Source organism: Onychomys torridus, chromosome 4 (genome assembly GCF_903995425.1).
Source record: "Onychomys torridus chromosome 4, mOncTor1.1, whole genome shotgun sequence".
In the NCBI taxonomy this organism is placed as follows: Eukaryota; Metazoa; Chordata; class Mammalia; order Rodentia; family Cricetidae; genus Onychomys; species Onychomys torridus.
Window position 1 is genome coordinate 54184692 of NC_050446.1, and position 23071 is coordinate 54207762.

A 23071-nucleotide genomic window follows, 5' to 3' on the forward strand; every position below is an offset into this window, starting at 1 on the left:
TAAGTTCGTGTGAAAAACTACACAATGAATGGTTCCAACAAGACTAAGTAAAATAGATCAGTGTACATGGCTGAGGAGGGAGGGATAAACGAGCAGAGAACAAAGGACTTGCGGGGCAGTCAAGTTATTCTGCATGGAATTATAATGACAGAGACCCACCATTATACATCTGTCCACATTCATGCAATATACAACACTGAGACTGGACCCTAGTGAGTATAGTACCCTGGATGATAATGATGTCTTAATGTAAGAACATCAGCAGAACTAAAGTCCTCTTTGGGCAGAGGATGCTGATAATATAGTTGCTAGGGTGGGGTGCATGGGAAATCTCTACTTTGTGCTCAATTTCCCTACCAACTAAAAACTTCCCTAAAAATGAATGGTATCTTTCCAAATGCAGCCTTCTAAAGCACTCTTTCAAACAAGGGAGGAAGAGAATGGGGAGGGAGGGAAAGAAGGAGGAGGGAGGGAAAGAAGGGGGAGGGAGGGAGGGAAAGGCTTCATTAAGTTAGAATTCATCAAGTCAGAAACCTTCTATAAAACCTGACTCTAGCTATCAGCAAACATCTCAGTCAAGATATTTCTATTTTCCTTTAGTATGTAGATAAGCTAGAATATTGCTATCTAGAATTTTCTGAATTCTGATCTCTTTTTATACTGCAGGAATTTGAGTGGCTGGTTAGATTTGTGGTCAGGAAGGCAAAGTTACCAGCACAAATATAAAAGCAAAGCCTCCTGTGGCTATGTTTTCATTATTTGGACAATTTTTCTGTGCTTGGGAAAATCCTCTTAGATGAGCCTTTTCTCTGGAGAGAACAGGTCTCTGTGTTAAGCTGAGTGAGCAACAACCCCCTGTACATGAGAAAAAGAAGAGTTTTGAGTCTGTTCTTGGAAGCATCAGAATTTGAACCTAAAAAGAAAGGGATCAGTGAGACATTCCCTTAAAGAGACAGTCACTCTGAGAACATGAAACCAGAATCAGAACTAGGAGAGAACTGGATGCCAGAGAGAATAAATGGAGAATGGGAAGAGGAAAGCGAGATGGAACAGCATGAACTATATAACAGACCTGCTTGCGATAGGAAGACAAAGAGCCTAGGAACACACATTTAATCAATAATTTTGAGTAGATTCTCATCTGGGTATGAATTCCCTCTTGGTACACCACCATCATCACTGAAAGATGACTGCACAGTATGACTGCATCTTAAGTAACACACATGTGAAGTGGGATGGGGATAAAGATGGGACCTGGAAAAGAAGAGCAGGCAGATACATCATCAGAAGCAGGCGGGAGCCAGCAGAGCCCAGGCAGAAGATGCCAGAAGAGGATGATGCCTGGAGGAGGAGGTAAGCAGAACACAAGAAGAATATATGACAGGAGGGGTCTACACTGGCACCTTCAATCTATTGCCACCTCCTGCAAGAGGCGTGTCTGATTAATAGAGCAACACATGCCAACATTCATGTCTCATTGGAGTTTTAAATAGCACTTGTCACTGATCACTTATTTTATGACTTGCCCATCACACAGTCTAGTAGTTCTCAAGAGACAAAGATTTTGCATGCTGGGATACATCTTACAAATTCTAGTGACATTTTAGAAATCCTAACTGAGGGTATTCTGCTCAAAATAGGGTGGTAAACATCAGAGATTCTACTTCCTAATATGTACCAAGCACCCTCCTCCAAAGCAAGAATTGCCTACCACCAAATACCAATAGTTCAAAGACTGAGAAATACAACAGAAGAAAATTCACAAAGGAAAGAGATGCTGACTTGTGTGTATCTGCAACACTTGTAGTAGGGCACAGCACATAGTAGGTACTCAGTAAGTAAATCAAAATGTTAGACATTAAATCTTCTCTTTTTCAGCTTGCAATAAGAACCAACACACAGTTCCAGCTCTTTGTCTGTCTTCCAGTTTGCATCAGAGAAATGGGAAACATGAAAAGATTCCCCCTCCTATGCATCCTGATCAGGAGAGCTGCCTCCATACAGTTTCCTGTCCCTTAGTTTACACATACGTTGAGAATGGGATTGGAGCAAAGAGAAACGTTGCAGAACTATACCAACCATTTGACTCGGGCCTGCCCCACTTTTAGCTTAAATGATTACAATCTGAATAATGAGTTCTACTGAGTCTGCAAACCCAGGAGGTCCCAAACCCCTATAACCAAGAACATCCAGACACCAGGCAACGCTCTACCTTTTCCCACTGGTACCCGACCACTCTTCCAGGAATGCTGTCCTTATTTTGCACTACAGACTGTTTTAAATGAAATCAGTAGCAATGTAGCAGAATTCCACACATCTTCCCAGCACCCCAGAAAACTATAATTCATATTTCAGAATTTAAAGGAAAAACAAGACCCTTAGTAATGATATAAAAGGGAGAATGCAAATTCAATGATATAACACAGTTATTTTCAAATAACGTAAAATTTTCAAGCTTATAATGTTAATATTATAAGGAGATGGGAATCTTCATTTTCATATGCATGCTTGCTTGGGAAAGCCAGATTATAGTTAAGAGAAAACACTTTTAGGTTAACCATTAACAGATTCAACTATGGCAATCATGATGCTGTTCCAGAACATCACTAGTCCATATAACTGGTCAAGACCAAGACTTCACCCAACGCCCATTTGTGTTACCTGGTTTTTTTGTTGGTCCCACAAACACAACTGTAGAACCTGAGCCAGTTCCTGCCTCTGTTTCTGCAAGTATTTGTCCAACTGCCTTCTCCTGTCTTGTAGAAGTTCAAGGAGGCTGTCAATCTTCAGACAGCTACTCTGAGCTCCCTGAATCAGCTCAGAATTCATATTAGATCCATCACACTTGAATTTTTCTATGAAGTCGGTGAGTTGTTGACTTTTGTTTAAAAGGACTAGGGATTTTTCTAAGAGTTCTAGAAGAAAATTAGAAAGAAAAAATATAGTAATGAGCATTTGCATAGCTGTATTTTCATTCTTTATATAATTTATATGTGTAACACGTTAATGATAAGCTACATTGAAAAGAACTTAAATGTATAAACATTTTAAATGCTTTGCGATTTGTATGGTGGGTTTTTTTTTTAATCCCATGTGATCAAGCACATGTGTCTGTCAAATTGATCACCAGTTAACAACCTCTGTAGTGATTGTATTGTATATTATCGAAAGGGATAATATACAAAATTAAATTCTAAGAGCTGAAGAATCACCAGGAGGAAATAGTATTGACAGGTACGAGTTGAGAGCAGTGCTTTGAAGATCAACACTTGAGCATCAGTTGGAGAAACCATTAAGAGTATGTCCAGCCTCCACAAGCCAGGAATAGAACCAGGAATCATCTGTGGTACACGCCTCCCCTTATCTCACCTTCAGTGACTTGTCTATTTTACACTCCCTTCCCACTTCCTGCATCCATCTACTTTTCTCCATCCCATGATGCAAGTGTTGGTACCTGGACTTGTGCAACCCACTCTTGATAGCATCCCCTCTAACCCACTCATCAGTTCTTCACATTGACCCACTGAGATCTTTATAAACTCACGTTGTAGTATGTGGTATTTCCTCCACGTTGTGGGATGTGATATTTTCCCCAAATTGAAACACTCCTTCCTGAAGAGAGGAGGAAGGTTCCTAAGACTTAGGAAACTAAAATACTTATGAGGTCCAGGAAGCTCACTAAATTTACAAGATCCAAAAGCTCTAAAGTCTTAAGATCCATAACCTCCTCCCCACCCAGGATTACGTGAACTATCAATAATTATCGAGCAAGAGTCTTCTCAGTACATCTTCCTGCAAACTGCAGAGAGCTCCAGGAACTCACTTTCATCACCCATGCTGGGGTGGAGTCCTAGGAGATGCTGCTCCCCTTGAGTCATGCATGCTGCTGTAAGTAACCCCAGTAGACTTATTGTTTCACCATGCTGAATGGAGGAATGTTTTCTTCAGTCTATCATCAGTGTCCTATCTAAGATGAACAAGCATCTGTCCACGCCTCCTCAGGAGACACATACAGCACTTTCTCTCTCTTCTCTCCCTCTTCTCCATATTCCTCTACCTATTTCTACCTCCCTCCACCTATTCCCCTCTTCCCTTCTCTATATCACCCTCCCATTTTTTTCTCCCTTTCTCTCTCAACAAAGGCTTCCTTGCCTTAAAATTAAGGGCTAGATTCCTTAAAGTAGATTATCACATCTGACATGACCTAATTTCTGTCTTCTTTTTCCAAAAGCCACAATCTTACCTCTGTAAATTCTTCACACATCTATACTTTCTCCTGCATCTCTATTTTCCCCTACTTCCTCTGTTAAGGATGTCATTCACTTCAGCTCTCTTCATCTCTAGAACCTCTATCTACTCACATTTCAGCCCTATCAGTTGTCAGTTACTTAAAGAATAAACTGAACTAAATACTCCTATTAAACATTTTCATAGTGCAACATTACTTTTATTCATAACTCTTATCTTGGCTATAATATTACAGCTGTGTGTATGGTTATTTGCTTAATAATGGCCCTTGCCACTAACCCCAGTGCAATATGAAGACAGGACCCTGGGTTCCTCACCAGGAACTGTTTCAGAAATGTTATTACATGTCACTAACTTCAAAAGAGAAGATTGGAAAGTAATCAGGAAACTGTTTTCTGGAGAAATACTAACAAGCCAAGGTTAGATCAAAAGGAGAGTAGACAGTTGAAGCTATGTTAGTCTTCAGCTATCTAAGACGTTCTACTCTGGTGGAACATTCTGGAAGTCAGAAACCTCAACCAGTCACTCTATTCTGACCTAAGCCATGAGACACGGTCACACAGGTGATACTAAAGAAGAAAAGGGACAATTGGGGCTGTTTCATCATAGCTTCCAGCTATATTTTATCATCATGACATTCACTTTTGTACCACTCAACTGCTCAACAACTCAGAATTTTATTAGAACTACCAACTCATATTTTATTCCCTTAAATTTAATGATGATGATAGATACAAGGCCCTTGACTAGCAATCAGAAATTTCATCCATTAACATGCACTTCAAATCATATCATCTTAACCACATCCCACTAATTGGCTGATTAGTATAACTCCCATTTTATAAAAACAAAGCTCTTGAAGCCACCATTGGGCATTATTCATTAGGATCCAGTTCTTCTGATCACTGCCCCCTACAATCCTTCAAGTATCACACAGAGAGGCTTAAAAGTATCCCAAGATTCATGCCACCAATGACAAAGTATGCTCCCTGTGTTCAGCTAGCATTTTATCCATCTTGTCAACCCAAGGGGAGGCTTGGTAGACTCTCAAAGATTACACTGAAAAGGAAGGCATGAGTCCATTGTCAGCTGGATGCCAGAGCAGTATAGCCTCAGGCTTCCTTTAAAAAGCAGTGTACATCTGTGTCAGTTGGCTTATTGTGTCACTGATCCTGTTAAATTTGAAGAAGCCAGCAGAAGCAGAAGGAAGAATATAAACACTGTCTCCTCTTCAAGCTCCAAATATTTATGGGAAAGTCCCCACTTCCACAGGGTAAAACTCCATGAGTAAAGTTGCTGTGGGATAATCATGTTGGCTGGGTGAGATTGACTTGAGATCATAAAACCCATCATGGTCACAGGACTCAATTTTCTCTTCCAGGCCCCTATCAGGAATTTTAAGTGATTCAGCTGAGCCCCAGGGGACCCACTAGATAACCACTACTATGTCAGACCAGCCAGCTGATGCTTTAGTACTGAATCTCCTGTTACAGTTTAGATCTCGTAGTGACAGGTGTGATGGACAAATCATCAGGAAAAAAATACATCTATACACATGGTTGGCTGCCATAAAAATTTACATGGGAAAGACTGTTCTTTTTTTTTTTTTTTTTGAGCTGAGGATTGAACCCAGGGCCTTGCGCTTGCTAGGCAAGTGCTCTACAACTGAGCTAAATCCCCAACCCAAGGAAAGACTGTTCTTAATCACTTTATTTTGGGAAACTTGTAGCAAGTGATTAATAATGAAGAGCTATTTTATAGAGATTTTGGAGAGCAATAGAAAGTGTGTGTGTGTGCGTGTGTGTCTTTAAAAATACACTTTATTACTTTATCCATGTTCTACTTTTCTAGCATAACCAAATTTTTGGAGGATCAAAATCAATTTGAAAGTGACAAAGGCTACATAGAGTGAGTCTTTATCTGTAAAAACCAAAATAAAACAAAACAGACAATATCAAAACTTGTGACAAATCTATGAAGCCATTTTACTCAGACCCAGTTCAGATTAAAAAATACATTACAAAAAAAGAAGGAAACTCCCCCCCCCCATTTATTTATATTATTTTCCCTACACCAGTCAGGCTAGTCCCAAGATTCTCTGGCATATAAACTATACTTTAACAACTCAACCATTGCTACTAGTTACTCTGAGAGAGCTGAAAATATTCTGTGTAATGTTTTATTGGACTTTTATCTAAAAAGTTTCCCATTCTTTTTCAATGTAATGATGGAAGAAGTGTTTTCCTTCTACACAGATGACGTTTCAAGGTTGGTTTGCATGTATCTACCCTTAGATGAAACGCTACTGAATTCAATCAGTGAGTGTACCTTAAGGGTCCACAGTACTGAACAGCTTGTAAGATGCTGGACAATAGGGATGGAGGATAAACTGGATGCTGGGAATGGGGTAAACCCTATGCTGGGGATGGAGGGATACAGCAGATGCTGGGGATGGAGGGCTGAACAGGAGAGAGGCAGCCTATGTCCTCATGGATGATGATGTACAATACCTACAGCTAAACTCCCCTCAGGTCCTCTACCTTCCTCTAGAGCTACTTAAAGCTAATGCTTTCTTTGAGAAGGTGACCAAAAGCAAAGCTTTATCTTTTTTTTTTTTTTAAACAAACTAAAGTATAAGAGCAGAAAAATCTCCCAATACTGTTATTCACAAGAATCTATAACCATTTCTTGCCTTTGGCATGGCGGTCATGAAGCTGAAGTAGTGACTGTAAGGTCTCGACGCTCTCAAACTCATGAGGCTTCTGCAGGAAAGCTTCAGCTTGGTCTATTTTGATAGCAAACTGAAAAAAATACAGGGAAAGATGTGAAAATGATAAAAAACCACTGGAATACTTTATTATATTTATGGTTCGTTCTCACGCATTAATGATCTAGCTGACACAATATGAGGGGACTTAATATAACACATCTGTGTGCTAGCATGTTCTACTCTAGGATAGTATGCATGTATTTACATGTACTAAATTTATAAAATGCCATGGTTTCTCCTCCATTTTTATTTCTTTTCTAACTAGAAACATATCATGTATGCTAAAATAAACCATCTTGTGTATATTTAAATATCTAGTAAGCTTTTCAGACAATATTATCTTTTACAGATTATATTCTCCCTATAGCCCAAAACTCAGTACCTCTCAATACTCTAAGGTACGTTCTCAGAGGATAGCCAGAAAACTTGCTGACAAAAATCAACCAAAGATTGGTCAACCAATCATCTATAAACTCATAAGTAAATTAAACTTAGAGAAAATCTAATTAAATGTTGTCTTGTTTTTTCCCCTGTGTGTTTGAACTTAGACATAGAACATAGATGTCTGTGAATAACAGTCTAATATCATCGAAGAAAACATACTCAGACACACATGTAAAGGGAGAAGAGATGGGGTCTAAAAGTAAATGTGCCAACTTTGCTAATTTTATAAGAGGGAATGTGATCAGAGATGAGGGGGCAGAGGCAAGCTTTAGCTTCTTAAGCTTTAATTGGCAACCTTATCTGATACAACCTTATTGTGTCAATAGTATTTGTTCCTCATTTGTATGAATGAAAATGGGATTGGCCGAAGCCAACATGAAAACTGGAGCATTCCTTCATTTCAAGGGAGAGTGTATGACACACCAATGATAGCCAATGCGATCAATTACATTTTCTGAAGTTTTTCCTTCAAGTAAATTTGAGATGAAAAGATATGTGAAGTCAGGAAAAAAATTCCCAGGGGGATAATCTTGAACAAAAATTTTAGGAGGGAGCAAAGCCTAGTTAAATATTCTATTACAGTGTCCTTCCTTCCCCATGGTGACAGACAGCTGGTGTGGTTTTGCACCAAGGTTCAGTGAAGGTTATAGTTTGTAAAGAGCATGGTAAAATGTTCACCTTAGGGTTTGGTTTAGAATAAAACAATAAAGGCAAAGTATCCATGAGAAAGACAAAGAAGCCCCGCCCCCAACTGCACTTGACTTCCGGTTTTGCTTATTCTAAAGTATTGTCTTTGAATTTGGTGATTGCTAATACTTAATGAAACCCATTGACATTTTGATTATGACAACAGCTGTAGAAAATGCAGTTCTAAGTGGTATGGAATGATGAGAGGCGACTAGTGAGCATGTCCCCTCTGAAAAGTACAGAAGGCCTCTGCCATCTTGTAGGACAAGCGAATGGACACTGGTCACTGTCACTCAGCTGCATTGTTCCCAAATCACAGCAGTGACTGAGAAGACCCTCATGTGGCAGTTAAGCCTAGGAGCCAGATGCTATCCTATAATAACTACCAACCAACTCATCATAACATCTCTTAGAACTCTAAAGAAGTCTGGCATGGTTAGTTACAGAGGATTACATATACACAAGTGTTCACATCTCTCCTTCATTCAGTTCTAAGAACTGATTTTTAAAGATATCACTCCAAGAGAATCTTCAAAAGAGGAAAACCCCATAGGTTATTTGTTGTTCTCCAGTAGAACATTGCAGACAGTTTATAGCCATGGTATAGTTTATATCTCTATTTCAGATTCTTACTCAAAATTGTTTCAACTGTAAACAAAAGAGGTTCTAAAAATTCCTTGATTTATTAACTCTTGTGGATTTTTTTCTGTCTAAAACTTACGCTTTTCTCCTTCTTTCTGAAGTTTGTACAGAGTGGAATTGGCAAAGGAAATTTAAACAGTGTTAAAATTAATTTCATCATCTTTATCATTGGTGAAAATTGCTTTGCCTTAAAGAAGCAGTCTGAAGATTATGTAGGACCCTGATTCCACTTAGTGTGAGTGGTTCATGGAATGGGAAGCAGGCTAATATAGACCTATTTAGTCATTTCCCTAGATCCAATAAAAGCTCACTCAAGTGTATGGATAAAAGTGCCTTCTTGATCTGATTTGGCTTAGTATTTCCTTCTACTCCTTAGAATATCTGGAAGTAATTTCCACATCACAGAGAAAATTAGCTAGCATTTACACTAAAACACACCAAGAAACAAATATTGAGCCTAATGTCAGGAAAAGATCATTTGCTGTGCTCAGGAGCGCTGAGTTACAAAGCCAATGACCTTTATAGCCCTCTACTAAGATGGGATGAATCAGTGAGGGCTGTGATTTGGCTTCTGTGAGTGCCTTTCAGCTGTCTTATTTCTTCTTCCAAGAAATGAGGTCTTATAAGGAACGCCCCACACCAAGACACGGTCTATAAATGAGCAGCGCTTTGGTGTCAAGCTGTGACATGTGAATCTTGAAAGCTACAGTATCACTTTGTTCCTCTTCTAAATGAGTTCATGGTGTATGAGATGGTCCACCTCAAGTTTTATGTTCTGGTACTAATCTTCTCCCCTTCATTGTTCCGGATTTAACTCTTGAATTTCCCTAAGAACATCAGGGTTTTTGAAGCTAGTGCTTTATCACAGTGTAGTAACACTTGGTCACCAGCAAGAGCATGCTGCCGCTGCCCAGAGGAGTTAAAATGTAAAATTTCCAATAAGTGGCTTACAAAAAAATATACATCTTTTGATATCTTTTGGTTTTACATTTTGAAATAAAAAGCCTCCATAAAGACCAAAAAATGTAAAATAAATAAATAAATAAGCTAAATAAAAATTACAGAAGAAATTCAGTACCTATTCATCTGTGTCAAAACACAGTCCAAGAACGGAGTTGTGTGAGGAGATTTCTGAGTGCTTGTGAGAAAATGCCAAGAAAACAAGACACAAGTGTTGTGACCTCAGTTTCTTCAGAACACAGAATTGTTCCCAGGATATGGCTTCCTGCTCTCCCAGGTGTAGCAGATAGAAGGGAGTTTACTTCCGCTGTTACTCATATGGCTCTATGGAAACACATGTGCCGCTTGTCCTTGTGATTATATACTTTATTCAGGTGACTCTTGACCCTCATAGTATAAACTGTTTGATGCTCTGGGTAAAGTTGGTCATTGTATGAGACCTTAGTCCACCTTGTGTTAGGCCCTATGGTCCCAGATTCACACTGCCACCGAGAACAGTAAACAATATGAAGTCTAGGGCCTTTTTCTTTCTTTATTCTCATTTTAATAGGTTAAAACTACAGAAATTCAACTATATCCCTTAGGAAAATACTCTATGAAATGCTGTGTTTACAAGTCAAACATTCTACAAAATACTTTGTAATTGATTTTTCAAGTAAGCAGGAGAAATTTTAATCTCTGACTTTTAGCCAATAAAATCCTCCACATCAGCATTCCCTAATAACTGTACAGTAAGAGTAATAAGATTCCATGACTACGTTACTATCTTCTAAAAAGGGAACTAGATCAAAGTGACAGAGAGTTCCACTTAACTATCTATATTTAAGTGACCGATGATCTATATTTCAAATATTAATTTTATTTTTTCCAAAATAATGCTAAAGGTATTGCATATCTCCCAGTCATTCTGCCATTTTGAACATGCGTACAACCTGTGTTTTAGAAAGTCAAACTTTTTCAGTGTGCTATAGTTATTTGTGTTGATTTGGAGAAGCAAATGTTCTTGAAACACCAACCTCCAAAGCACTTTCAAAAAACTCAGAAGTCAGCCCAAGGAGCTCCCTTCTTCTTTCAAGCATGGAGACCAGGGTCGCCCATGCCTCACCCAGAGTCTGGGCCATGGCATCATACACCTGACTTTGAGCCTTGTTCGCTTCCACAGTCCTGTCTGCTTCCTGTAGAAGTTCCCACACACGGTCTTCCAAGGCCTAAGTCCAGGAAAACAAAAGGTACAGTCAGTGTGTCATCCAGTGTAAAAACAAAGCACCCCATTTTAAACACAGATACCTGAAACTGTATGTGATCTAGGAAGGGCTAGAAGACAATGTATAATTCCTAAACACAAATTGTATTTCCTCCTGCTTCCAAGTGAACATTTCTGTATACCTACAAACATGCTCTGTAAGTTTTGTTTTTTTCCCCAATTTTTAAATTCTTCTGAAAAATCTTCACCAAAACTTCATCCAGCAACTTCCTCCAACTCAAAATATCTGCACCTCCTCATACCCCCTTCATCATGTCTACCACTCGCCTGACTACCCAGAAAGCTTCATAAAAGACGACCTTCATTTCCTGCCTCTTCCTCTCCAGCTCCCTTCAATTCCCAGACCCAGACAGTCCAGTCACGCAGCCCACTTCTTCACAGCCTTTCTCTCTGCTTCCACCTGTCACCTTGGCTTCCTCCCTTGTTTGCCATGCTCCTGCTCCGGCTCTTCATCACCCAAGCCCTTCTGTGTGGGAATGCCATGTGGATATTTCTAACTCAAAAGCAGGATCCTACCACTCAGCAACTTGCAAATCTTTCTGACTGATTTGTGGATAAAAATCAGTCGGCAAATTAGGCCTCAGTACAGGATTTTACTTCTATTCTTGCCTCTTTCTGCTTACTCCGCCATATTCTTCTCTACAGATAATCATCCATGACTCAGCCTAGAATTCTCTCCCTTCTAGTCACTCGCCTCTCCTTGTTTTGCCCATGGCTCACTTGTCTAAACAAATTTTCCCATTGGTCCAGACGGTGGAGTGGTGGGTCTTCCTTGACCCTCAACTGCCTCTCCTGAATGAATTTAGGGCCTTAACCTTTTAAAACTACTTTCAAGTATATAACAGTTGTTAACAGTTTCTTCTGGGCTGGAAAGATGGCTCATCCATTAAAGGATAGGCCCACAAGCTAAAATATAACTGTTTCTTTTGGTTATAGAAGTAACATACAGATATTCCTCGACTCGTGACAGTGTTATACTAGTACCTAGAGTCTGAGAGAAGACTGCTACATTCTGCCAGTGCTAAGTGGACTCGGTGGGTTATAGTAAAGAATAAAGACATGAAGCTGGGGGAGGGGAGGGTTGGAGGAGGGAACTGGACGTCAATAGGGCCAAAATACATTGAATTCGTGTAGGAAACTACCAAGAATGATTCTTAAAAGAAAACATTTCAAGATGTATTTCATTATTTTTAAAAGTATGCGTAGCTGAAAGTCCAGTGCCCATGAAGTTTTACTCATGTTCAGTCATTTCCATACCTACGGCTGTTTTCACGTCACAAAAGCAGAGCTTGGATAATTGCAACTCATGGGGTAATACCATCTACAAAGCCTAACGTATCCACCATGTGACTCTTAAACAGAACAAAACAATACTGTTACTCTCTGACCTTTAACAGAAATCAGTAGGAAAGTATTTTTTTAGTAGCAAATACCACATCACATGTAATGCCATGATTTATTTATTATTCTCATATTGTTAAAGTCCAAATCTGCTTTCCATCTTTAACTACTGCAAATGGTGTTGGGTTAATTTAATCTTAACTCTATCTAACGACTTGTTCCTTGTCTATAGCTCTGTGGATTGCTCTCATTTTTCACAAGATAAATTCTTAATGGTGAGTAGATTCAGTGGGCATCAACATCGCACGGCTTTTGGTACAGGCACTAAGCTGTTCTCTAGAGGATTGGCACCAATCGATGACAATGTATTTCAGTTGGCTCTTGATTCACTTGCAGTGCCTACTAACTCCCAGGACAGCGACTTTTTATGCTATACAATCCCCATCATGGGCCACAGCATGAGAGTCACAGAAAGCATGTGATGATCAAGATCAAGCTGGCCTGCTGGTGCAGCCTACCTCCATACTGTAGAATGACGTTTTCTAATCCAGAAACGTCGGGAACTCAGACTGAAGGCTGTGCACCCTCAGTATGAGAAACCACTTTCTAACAAGTCAAGATTCACTGTTCCATTGCTCCATCATGAAACTGAAGCACAAATGCAAGTGGAAGCATTGAAATATATCAGCTTATAAGATTTTACGATAAGCATCAAAAAAGTGAAATTCTCCTAAGTACCCATCAGTCTCTCTGAGACTACATTTATGGATTCCCAGGGATTCTAGGAAGCACAGTTTTAGAACAATGAAGTAGAAGTAGTATCATAAAGGTATGAGTGTTCTGAGGTACCAACAGCATTGACAGGCATTATATTAGACGCTCTAATGATCTTTGGTGAACACGGTCCATCACAAGAAACCATTCTTCTCTCCAGGCTTGTGGTCACTGGCGGGAGGTACGAGGATGGGTGCTTCACAGAGTTGAACTGAATGGATAAGGAAATCAGAAGGCTTCTCAGGAAATGGGAGAGACTGTGGGGAAAAGAGAAGAGCTAGGAAGATAAAGTGAGGTTTACAATTGGATGCAAGAAAGCTGAGAAAGTTGGAGCAAAGGACAGAGTAAACCTACCAGGAAGTACCACAGGCACCTCACAAAAATAATACATCTCACAACCTCCAAGGGGAATGACATACTTCCTGAGGAATCACAACAGACAGGAAGTAAATGGTGAGATAATTTGATTGGTGCATTGTTCATTTTGGAAAACAGCATAAAGATCTTTTTCCTTACCATGTAATACTATATTTCCCTCATATTTCCAATTTCTATTTTAATATTCAATATTGAACTTATTTTCTTATGCTGTGGAGACAGAACTCCACATGAAGAAAATTTTGAGGCATGAATATCTTTCATGTATGAAAATATTCTCTTTTCAACAACAACAATAACAACCAAAACACACACACTTAATTATTCCTCCAGAGATGGAGACCATTTTTCCTTTGGTCACAATGCAAAGCCATAATATATCAGGCCTCTTTTTTGGGCAGGCACTCTATAAACAAATGGCTCAGAGCTAGAGTTAGGGGTTAGGAGCCTAGCTAAGAGGTAGAGCATATACGAAACCTTGAGTTTGACTCCCAGCACCATAACCCAGTACTGAGGTCCACAAGCTGACCTTGCCACTTAGAACCCTGGACACTTTATAAGCCAGTTTTTCTCAGCATGTCTCAACCTTCAACAGTAATATTGATTTTATAAACTTATGATGATCTAATGAGTAATCCACGTGAGTCCCCAGCATAGCACCTGACAGACATTAACAGTCAACAAATGCCAGATGGTATATTTAATTATTTTTATATTCATGGGTACCTTCTCATTAATATAATCAATTAATTATTAATCACTTATAAAACCACTGGAATGAGGACATACTGTGATCCTTGCAGGGGCAAAGTCAATACTACTATACTCATTATAGGTAACAAAAAGCTACTTATGATTTGAAGGACCAACAATAAATACCCATAAGTGAGTGTGAGCCCAAACATCAACAATTTTTTTAAAAAATATGTACTAAAATGTATTTTGGGAAAAAATTTTGTTCTTCAATTTTTCACTAATCCTCTATAATAAAATAATCACTATATGTATAAATATAAATGTATTCTCTATGATGAACGATTATTTCATGTATAAAAATAATTCTATAACATTTTCATATGGACAGTAAACATACTTATTATGTAAAATTAAAATGTACAAAAGTAGCAAATGTCAAGGTTTCATGCAAAGTTTAAATCATCGCATTTTGATTTCATGGCAAATCCAACAGCATTGTTAAATTTGGCCCATTAATTTAGGAGATCTATGTGAGAACAGAGTGTTGCATTTGGGACATGTAGTCCACTTGGGCCAAAGGCTGTAGAGATGACGAGGGTGACGTGTATGTGTTCCTTTTTATGCATGTCCAGGGCTACTCTCACCAATGAAAGTGAACAGCGGGAGCATGCTGTAGTTATCCTAACTCTATCACTATTGCCGACACAAAAGCCTCATCAATTTATGCAGTCATCTTTTGCTTGTTCTTCTAAATGCCAGTAATTTTCCTAATAAGTCTGGTTAAAAGCCCGTCATTCAATGCATAGCAATGACCGCTTTGAGAGAAGACTGGCCCTTTGCTGGCAGGTGAATTCCCTGTGTCCATCTGTAGAAACATCAGTATGATGTTGAATTAACAGGCATTTCAGATTGCTGTCACTATGATTCCAGCTACACTGCCAAGTATTTTTTTTTTTAATCAACCATGACATTTCTGGGTCAGAATGAAGATGCCATCTGAATTTTCTATTTTTCACACGTATCTGGATACTGATTTTCTGAATTTTCTTGAAACCAAACCTTATCTTTTCTGTCAAGCAATTCAAAAGTCCTCCTAAGTAAAAAAAAAAAAAAAAAAATTACCTAAGTAAACAGAGAAAAACCCCTCAGCTCCTAAAACATCTTTGAGTTGAGAGTTTTTAAATTGCCAAACTAACTTGGGAATTTTAGAAATGGTCCATTCAAACATTAAAGTGTCTTCAATCTTTTCTCACATACATGATTAGCCAATAGTGATTATTCTAAAATGTGAGTGTTCACAATAATAAAGTTATTTCTTTTTTAAAGTAAACGGATCTAATCTATTCCATAAAATCTTATTCATAGGTGTTCTTATGAACATGTTTAGAACAATAATTCTAGTGATTATAAAAAATGTAGGAAAATCCTAATGCAACAAATTAACATTATTCAATGAGGAAAAATTGTGGCGAATATATACAATTCAGGAATAAAAGGCTGAGCAGGTTAAACCAAAACTAAGATATGTCTAGAGGTCTGTACTTGTAATTTATCTGCGTAAAAATAACAAAAATAGTGACAGGGCAATGGAAAGACATATTGCACTACAAAGAGCTTCTGTCACCTGAAGTGACAATCATCCAGGACGTGAGGGGTCTGTCATCCAGGACATGAGGGGGTCTGACATCCAGGAAGTGAGGGGTCTGTCATCCAGGAAGTGAGGGGTCTGTCATCCAGGAAGTGAGGAGTCTGTGCTTCACCACCCCACCCTGTGTTGTCTGTGTATCTTCCCTAACATGGTAGAAGCTGACTCTCTGGACTACTCCATACTTTCCTACCTTCCAGAGAATATAGTAATATCTTACTCTCGTGTCTATGACCTCAACAAGGAAGCTATGCTAGAAGTCAGCCCAGGCATCAGCTACCCCAGACAGCGATTCCTGAAGCCTCCCTCTTAGGCTGTGAGCTGGAGACTGCCTTGGAGAAAGTTGGGCCTGGACCTGAAATAATGTCCATACCCTCTTTTCTCTCCCTACTCTAACAACTTCCTGTCTGGAAATTTCCACAAAGCTCCTTCAACATAGGCAACTCATTCAATGGAGATAATATTGTTTAATATATCACTGATAGGAATTTGTTGTTTGCATCTTACATAGAGAGAGGAAGGGAGTGAGGGTGAAGAAATAAGCTAACAATCAATATGATGAGGCTTTTTTCAGTGACATCTCATTACTGAATAAAATACTGATGGAAAGCAAAGTTTCATATGAAAGTGCCCAAAGAGTGTTTCAATGTATCACTCTACAAGTCACCATCATGGGAGAATGTCAGCATCTACCCACAACATTGACTGGGTAGCTTCTACAGTCTCATCTAATTCTATGATTCAGAGCCACAGATCCATTAATTTAAGAAATATTGAATACTTGCTGGCTGAGTACACTTGCAAGGTACAAGGACTAGCCAAGTATAGCTTTATATGTGGAACATCTCACACAAAGGTTTAAAGTTAGCTGTTCTATTAATGAGAAGCCTGTGATATCCACGACTTTATCGAAAGACCAGAGAACAACCATTGTTCCCACTGTTGAAGAAACGCATTTTCCCTCATTATTAAGGCCTATAAGGCAATAATTTACTTTTCCATTGAAGACTGATTGTTTTTCCTTCCTTAGACACAGAAACACTACTGGTAAAATGAAACCATTATAAAAAGTGTGCCCTATTTCTCTTCTCCTCCTCCTTGCCCATCCCCCTCCTCTTCCTCTTTCTCCTGCATCCCTGCTCCCCATCTCTTATTTTGACAAAATATTCCTTCTCTTCCCTGTTAATAGATCCAAACCTTCTAGTATGTGAAGATCATGACAGAGAATTGGAGCTACCCCCATACCTTTGCCATCTACAGGACAAGTTGATAGCATTGGCCTAACTTACAAAACTTGCTGGTTAAACTACAGATGGGATGAGTTGATTGGCTCACAGATGAAAACATACTTGATTCAGGAAAAATTACAATAAAATGGAAAGTCATAATTTAATAATCCCAGGAAAATCCAATGCTACCGAGTCTTTTCTTCTTGAGGTTATCTGCAATGGTCTGTTCACCTGCCATGGAATGTATGGTGTGAGTCTAGAACAGGCCGATGATCATCCTACTAGCCATGAGTAGAGCTTCTCCAGAAGTCAAACACCCAAAGCCTTAGCAACAGTACACACCCACAGTGTCTACATAAGACTTATACTTTAAGATGCTTGAGGGAAAAAAAAAAAAAAAACACCAAAAGACCCAATTATTTTTAAATATCTAACAAGAAGCTTGCTTCGACACCTCTAATGAGATATGAACTAAGGACATGAAATTGTACCATCTCTTCTTCTGCCAACTGAGAAGAGAGAATATTTTAAATCATTGACTTCCAAACACATTGGATGCAAACATGGAATGAATGTCAGGTTGAGGCTCAAATGATGGTACCTATCTTCATCGTTTAATACAGATCTGGTTAACTACAATTATTGCCTGCACCTGTCATCACTTAGACTATCGGTCACTATCACACAGTGGAGAGACATGACAGAGAAGGAGTACCAGGGACTACATTTCCTTAGTATAAACTATAAAGTCTGAGTGTGATAGTGCTACAAGATGACTAATGCCATATGTTTTATCGTCTTTAGGCAGATATTCCCACACAATGGCTAATCCTCAAATTAAGGCTTAACATTAACAGGGCTGCTGAAGTCTGAGTAAAAAGTAGAGGTATATGCTGTCTGTATTAGGATTTTAACTAATCGACATATCTAGACTGCTTGGCCAAACCAAAGCACACAACTGCACTCACTATTGACCATCTCCTTTGCTAACACTGGGGTGAAGCAGTTCCCTTTCTCTTGTCAAGCCTCCACACAGCCCTCCCTCCCACATGAGCCTCACATTTTGCAGCTTCCCAAAGGCACTAAATGACCTTCGACATTGCATCTTGTATGGCACAGGCTGACATGATAAATAGATTTTCATAGCATTTGGTTTTGTTTCCCTAGACATTGACTATTTCTGAGTCCTTTATCTAGATCTCTGCTGCTGAGTCCTTTCTATTCTGATTCTATAGTTCCATATTCCTCAAATCAGGGTGGGTATACCCACCCCCGATGAGAGGGATTCTAGAAAAGACAGATCCCCAGGCCCCAGATGTTGAGGATTAGAAGTGGGAATTCCTGCTGGATTAATGTCCACATTTGACTCTGACATGCAGCTGTGTTTTGAAGGCATTATCCACTCACCCATTCTTCTGAAGATAGGAAATAGGGCTGGATAGGAGGAGTAGCCTCTAACGTCCTCTATTGCAGTTCAATAAGTTTGACAATGATGGGACAGTGTTACGTAGCCAGTAAACAAGATGTTGAATGAACCTAACACAAGGAAATGGTAACAGTGTGGAGTGGTTGAAGCATCAGGTACTTTGATCTGATTACTACGCACTGTGCATACAAAGTGCTGCCTGTGCCCCATGGGTATCTACAACTACTAGGTGTTAATTAAAAGTGTATACATTAGAACTTCCTTATGCAACCTTAGTAACCTTTACCCAGACTTCTAAAGGAGAAGAACTCTTAAAGGTCTTCTTATCTTTAATTCTTGAAGTGTCAAGTGGCACAGTATAAATTGCAATGGGCATTATTCAACTGAAAATGCAAAAAGCAAGCAAACAGACAAAACAAAAAGTGTCCCTATTACAAAAAAGAAAGAAAATAGGACTGCAAATATAAGTAAGATACTGGGACATTTGAAAGTCCATGCGTTCTCCAAACTACATCTAGCTGCCCGAGAATTTCCACCTTTGTAAGTTTTTTGTTTTGTTTGATGTTTGTTTTCAACATGCTACATGGTGTCATCATTAAAGTTCTGGTGACAGAACACACTGAGATCTCACCCTTGCCTGACACTTGTCAATGCTTCCTCATCACCCACAAGATAAGCTAAAGAGGGGCCACCTTTCCACGGCACACCTGGTCTTCCATGCTCTGGTGGAGGGTCTGCCTTTTCATGGCACATCTGGTCTTCCATGCTCTGGCCAAGGAGCCTGTTTTTCCAAGGCACACCTGGTCTACTATGCTCTGGTTATGGGGTCCTTGTCCTCTTCTTTTTCATGGCCTCAACTACCTTCTCCCATGCCAATACTGCAACCATGCAGAATCTTTATCACTGTCCCCATCTCTTCCACAATGCATAGGTCCTGGGATCCTCATGCATGGTCCAGGCTTGCCTCTCACCTCTGAGAGATCTATTGCCAACAAGATCTGTTACAATTCCTTCCTGATCCTTTCTTTCTTTCCAGCTGTATTTTATAAGGACCTCTACTAAAACCCTTATACACACTTATTAGGCTTGTTTAAATGCCTATACTCCTGTAGTTTGAAACTTACTTTTAAATAGTACATTGCTCTTCTAAAAATAGTATATACAAATACTCTCATACTTTAGAGAGATGATGAAGAGAAAGAACATTTGGAGCAATATTAATAAGTAGTAAGTCTAGATGAAGACTTTATATACTTAAGTTTTTCAGAGTAAAAATGGTAAAGGATGGTTGATTTTCATATCTGCTTCTAGAGTCTAAAAACCATTTCATACTCACTATTGGGCTGACTGATTCTAACTCACTTCCTCACTCAGGGTTACTCTTTTAACCATGAGAGAGAGACTCAGCAAGTGGGGGAAATGACACTTTAATTTCTTGATATCTTTTGATCACTGGGTAAGAATGAGCTGACTTCTTACTCCAATGTTTGTAAACTTTTATTCAGTGGAAACAGTTGGGGTTCTGGCTCAAGTTGGAAGGAAAGGTTGAGCCTCATGACAGAGGGGAAGATGCCAAGTAGACTGGGATTTCAAATTTCCTGATACTCATCTTTCCAAATACAGAAGGTGCTAGATGTGGTGAAGCTTGAATAACTGCACCATCCCTGGTAAACAGCTACAAAATGTATTCCCTGGGTTTTTGCCCACAATTCAAGAAAGAATGTATTGTTATAATCTTAAGGAAGATTTTGAGAATTTTATATTGATAAACATGGCCTTTTCTTTGGAATTCTATTTGCTATATGGCATAAATACTTGTAACATAATTATCCATCATTCAGTTTTATCTAGTTTATTTTGAACTTTAAAAATGTATTGCACTCATTTATTTATTGTGGGGTGGGAGTGGACATATGTGTACCATGGTGTATTTATGGAAGCCAAAGGACAAGTTTCTCTTCCTCTACCAAGTGGGTCCCAGGAACTGAACTCAGGTTATTAGTCTTAGTTAAAAACCCTTTCCCTGCTGAGCCATCTCACTTGTCCGGAACTCTTGAATCATTACCTGTGACTAAGGTAGGTGCCTATGAATAGCCTACGAGTTGAACTTCTCCAGGCTCTTACTTTCTTGATTTGTATCAAAATAGTTGACTCTCTTAGTAAGTACACGACTCACTCTAGGTGCATCTTTTGGCTGTGATACCCCCTGTGAAGGAACCAGATTACCCCACAGCACACTGGAGACAGCCAAGTACTTCCACTTCCTGATTATGATTTCCCTTGCAAGCATATCTTCTCTGCGTGGTCACCTCTTCTCTGTCCCTCGGGAGTTATGTACCCTGGGTATCATCTCTGGAATCTCCTCTGTGGCCTGCTCAGACAGACACTCAATCCTTATCTGTGCTTTACTAGATAACCTTTCTTTCTTGGACGTTGCATTTAAGTCAACAAAAGTAGCACAAAGGTCACACAAAATATCATAGGCACTGCCTGAACTGACAACATCTACTCCAGTCTGTTCTCAAAATCTAAAGGAAAAAAAGAATCAAATTCTGTCCTTACTTTCAAAAAGGAGCCACAACATATTCTCAGATACAGAAAATCCATTCTCAAGTTGAAGAAGCCTCAGGGTAGCCACCAAATGAAATACTCAGATTCATTGACAGCAGCAGCAATATGTTTTTTTTAAGCTGGTTGTTTCACAGAACAAATGGGGTGTCCGGTTTACAGCGTAAGCAGACTTGGTGTTGACAATGAGCTATGGTGCTTTTAAGACAAGCAACTCATGAAAAATGAGTTGCCTCAGGACTCGGTCAAGGCCAGCTTAATTTAAGTTTTCCTTTCCCACTTGGCTGGCTATTAAACTCAGGGAAAGTATCTTGGAATTGGATCAGAGAAAAAGACATTCTGGCCAACATCATAAAGCTTGTTATTTAAAGAGATGCTAAAAGGAGCTACTTTGCCTTTAGGTTGCAGAAGCATGGAAAACCAAGGCTATTCCATGCTTCTCCAAAAAAATGCACTCTTTCTTTTCAAGTGTGGCTTGGCAACAGTCAGCTTTAAATAAAGCATATTTTATGGTCATTGAACCACCTGAGCTGCCATACAGAACACAAAAAAAGATTACAGACTTTCTTTTCAGTGGAGCATTAAATGGTGCCCTGAATAGCAATTTACTAAAAGATCAAATATATATGGTGCATCCTGAATATGTTACCCTGACAGGACAGTCTACCTGGAACAGAAACAGGCTGTCGTTTTGTTTATAGAAATCACCTTAGTTTTACCAAGGGAGCTGAAAGTAATTAGTTTAGGACCTTTGGAAGCAAAGAATAATGAACATTCTTGGAACAGTAAGTAGTTAAGTTTAATTATTTTTTTTGTCAATCTCTTGCATGTAGCATTGGGGCGCCACTGCCTTTGCTGGTCTTTTTTAACTAGAACATTCTCTGTGTTTATTGTTTCTTTACAAACCTGTTTTCCTTCCAGTCTCAATGTCAATTCTACCCCTCCATGAAGCCCTCTGCCCACATCAGCCAAGAGTAATTCCTCTTTCTTGGGGATGCTTTTGTCTCTTTCCACCCTCCTTTCTTGGATGTGGCCTTGCACCATATAAACTTCAGGAGTGACTGCCTCATGCTTTCTGTGGATCGCTCAGTGAAAGTGAGGTCTGTCTTGTTCACTTTGTGCTTCTCATCCGACAGTATAATCTTTCAACTTCAAGAAAAGGCTGCCGCAAGTGATAGACCGCAAGACAAAGTAAAATCAGAGTTTTGAAATTCCTATTTTGAGAAGATAGGTCATTTCAGTGTTTTCAGTTACTTATTACTCAAAAGTGAGATCTTTAAAACAAAAATATGGTTGAGGAGATGGTGTAGTGAGTAAGCATGCTTGCTCTGTAAGCATGAAAACCTGAGTTCTGATTCCCAGGACCAATATACAGGCTGCATGTGCCTATAACTCTATCTATCATGGGGGACTGTGTGGAGGCAGGTGGATCTGCAGAGCTCATTGGCCAGTCAACCTATGAAAGAGCATGCTTCTAATTTGTAGAAAGACCCTGTCTCATGGCAACAAAGCCAAGTGCAAGAGAAGACATCCAACATCCTTCTCTGGCCTTTACATGTGCACACATGGGAGCATGCACCCACTAACTTTCATGTGTCTATCATACACACTCCCTCCACACACAGACATACACAAGAAGATAATTGTGCCCACCAAGCCAATGCAACATTATATAACAGAAGTCCCATTTGAGCCAAATGCCTAATACAAACCCCAATAAAATATTTAATATATGTCCCAAATATTTCTACATAAATATTCTGAATATCTGATGAATCAGCCAAGGATTCCAGAAGTCAATAAAATATGCTCATAGCCTACACTGCCAACAAGCAAAGCATCTCCTGTCTTACAAAGTAAATGTCCCTTTTCTTCACATATACAGAACATTAGTGATGAGAGAGAAGCGCCTGTTCTAAATGGCTACCAGTCGAGTCCTTACTGTTATACATATAGACTGTCAGCACTGAGGATTCCTATTTCTCCTGAAAGCAATTCC

At 39.2% G+C, this 23071-nt stretch overlaps 1 protein-coding gene across 1 annotated transcript in view; it reads right to left on the bottom strand.

Annotated features, from left to right (window-relative positions):
- Positions 1–23071, bottom strand: part of Ccdc141 (coiled-coil domain containing 141) — a 160211-nt gene that overhangs the window by 113086 nt on the left and 24054 nt on the right. Inside the window, 3 exon segments of the mRNA XM_036185814.1 lie at positions 2662–2915; positions 6941–7049; positions 10768–10959. Coding sequence (XP_036041707.1) covers positions 2662–2915; positions 6941–7049; positions 10768–10959 — 555 coding nt within the window.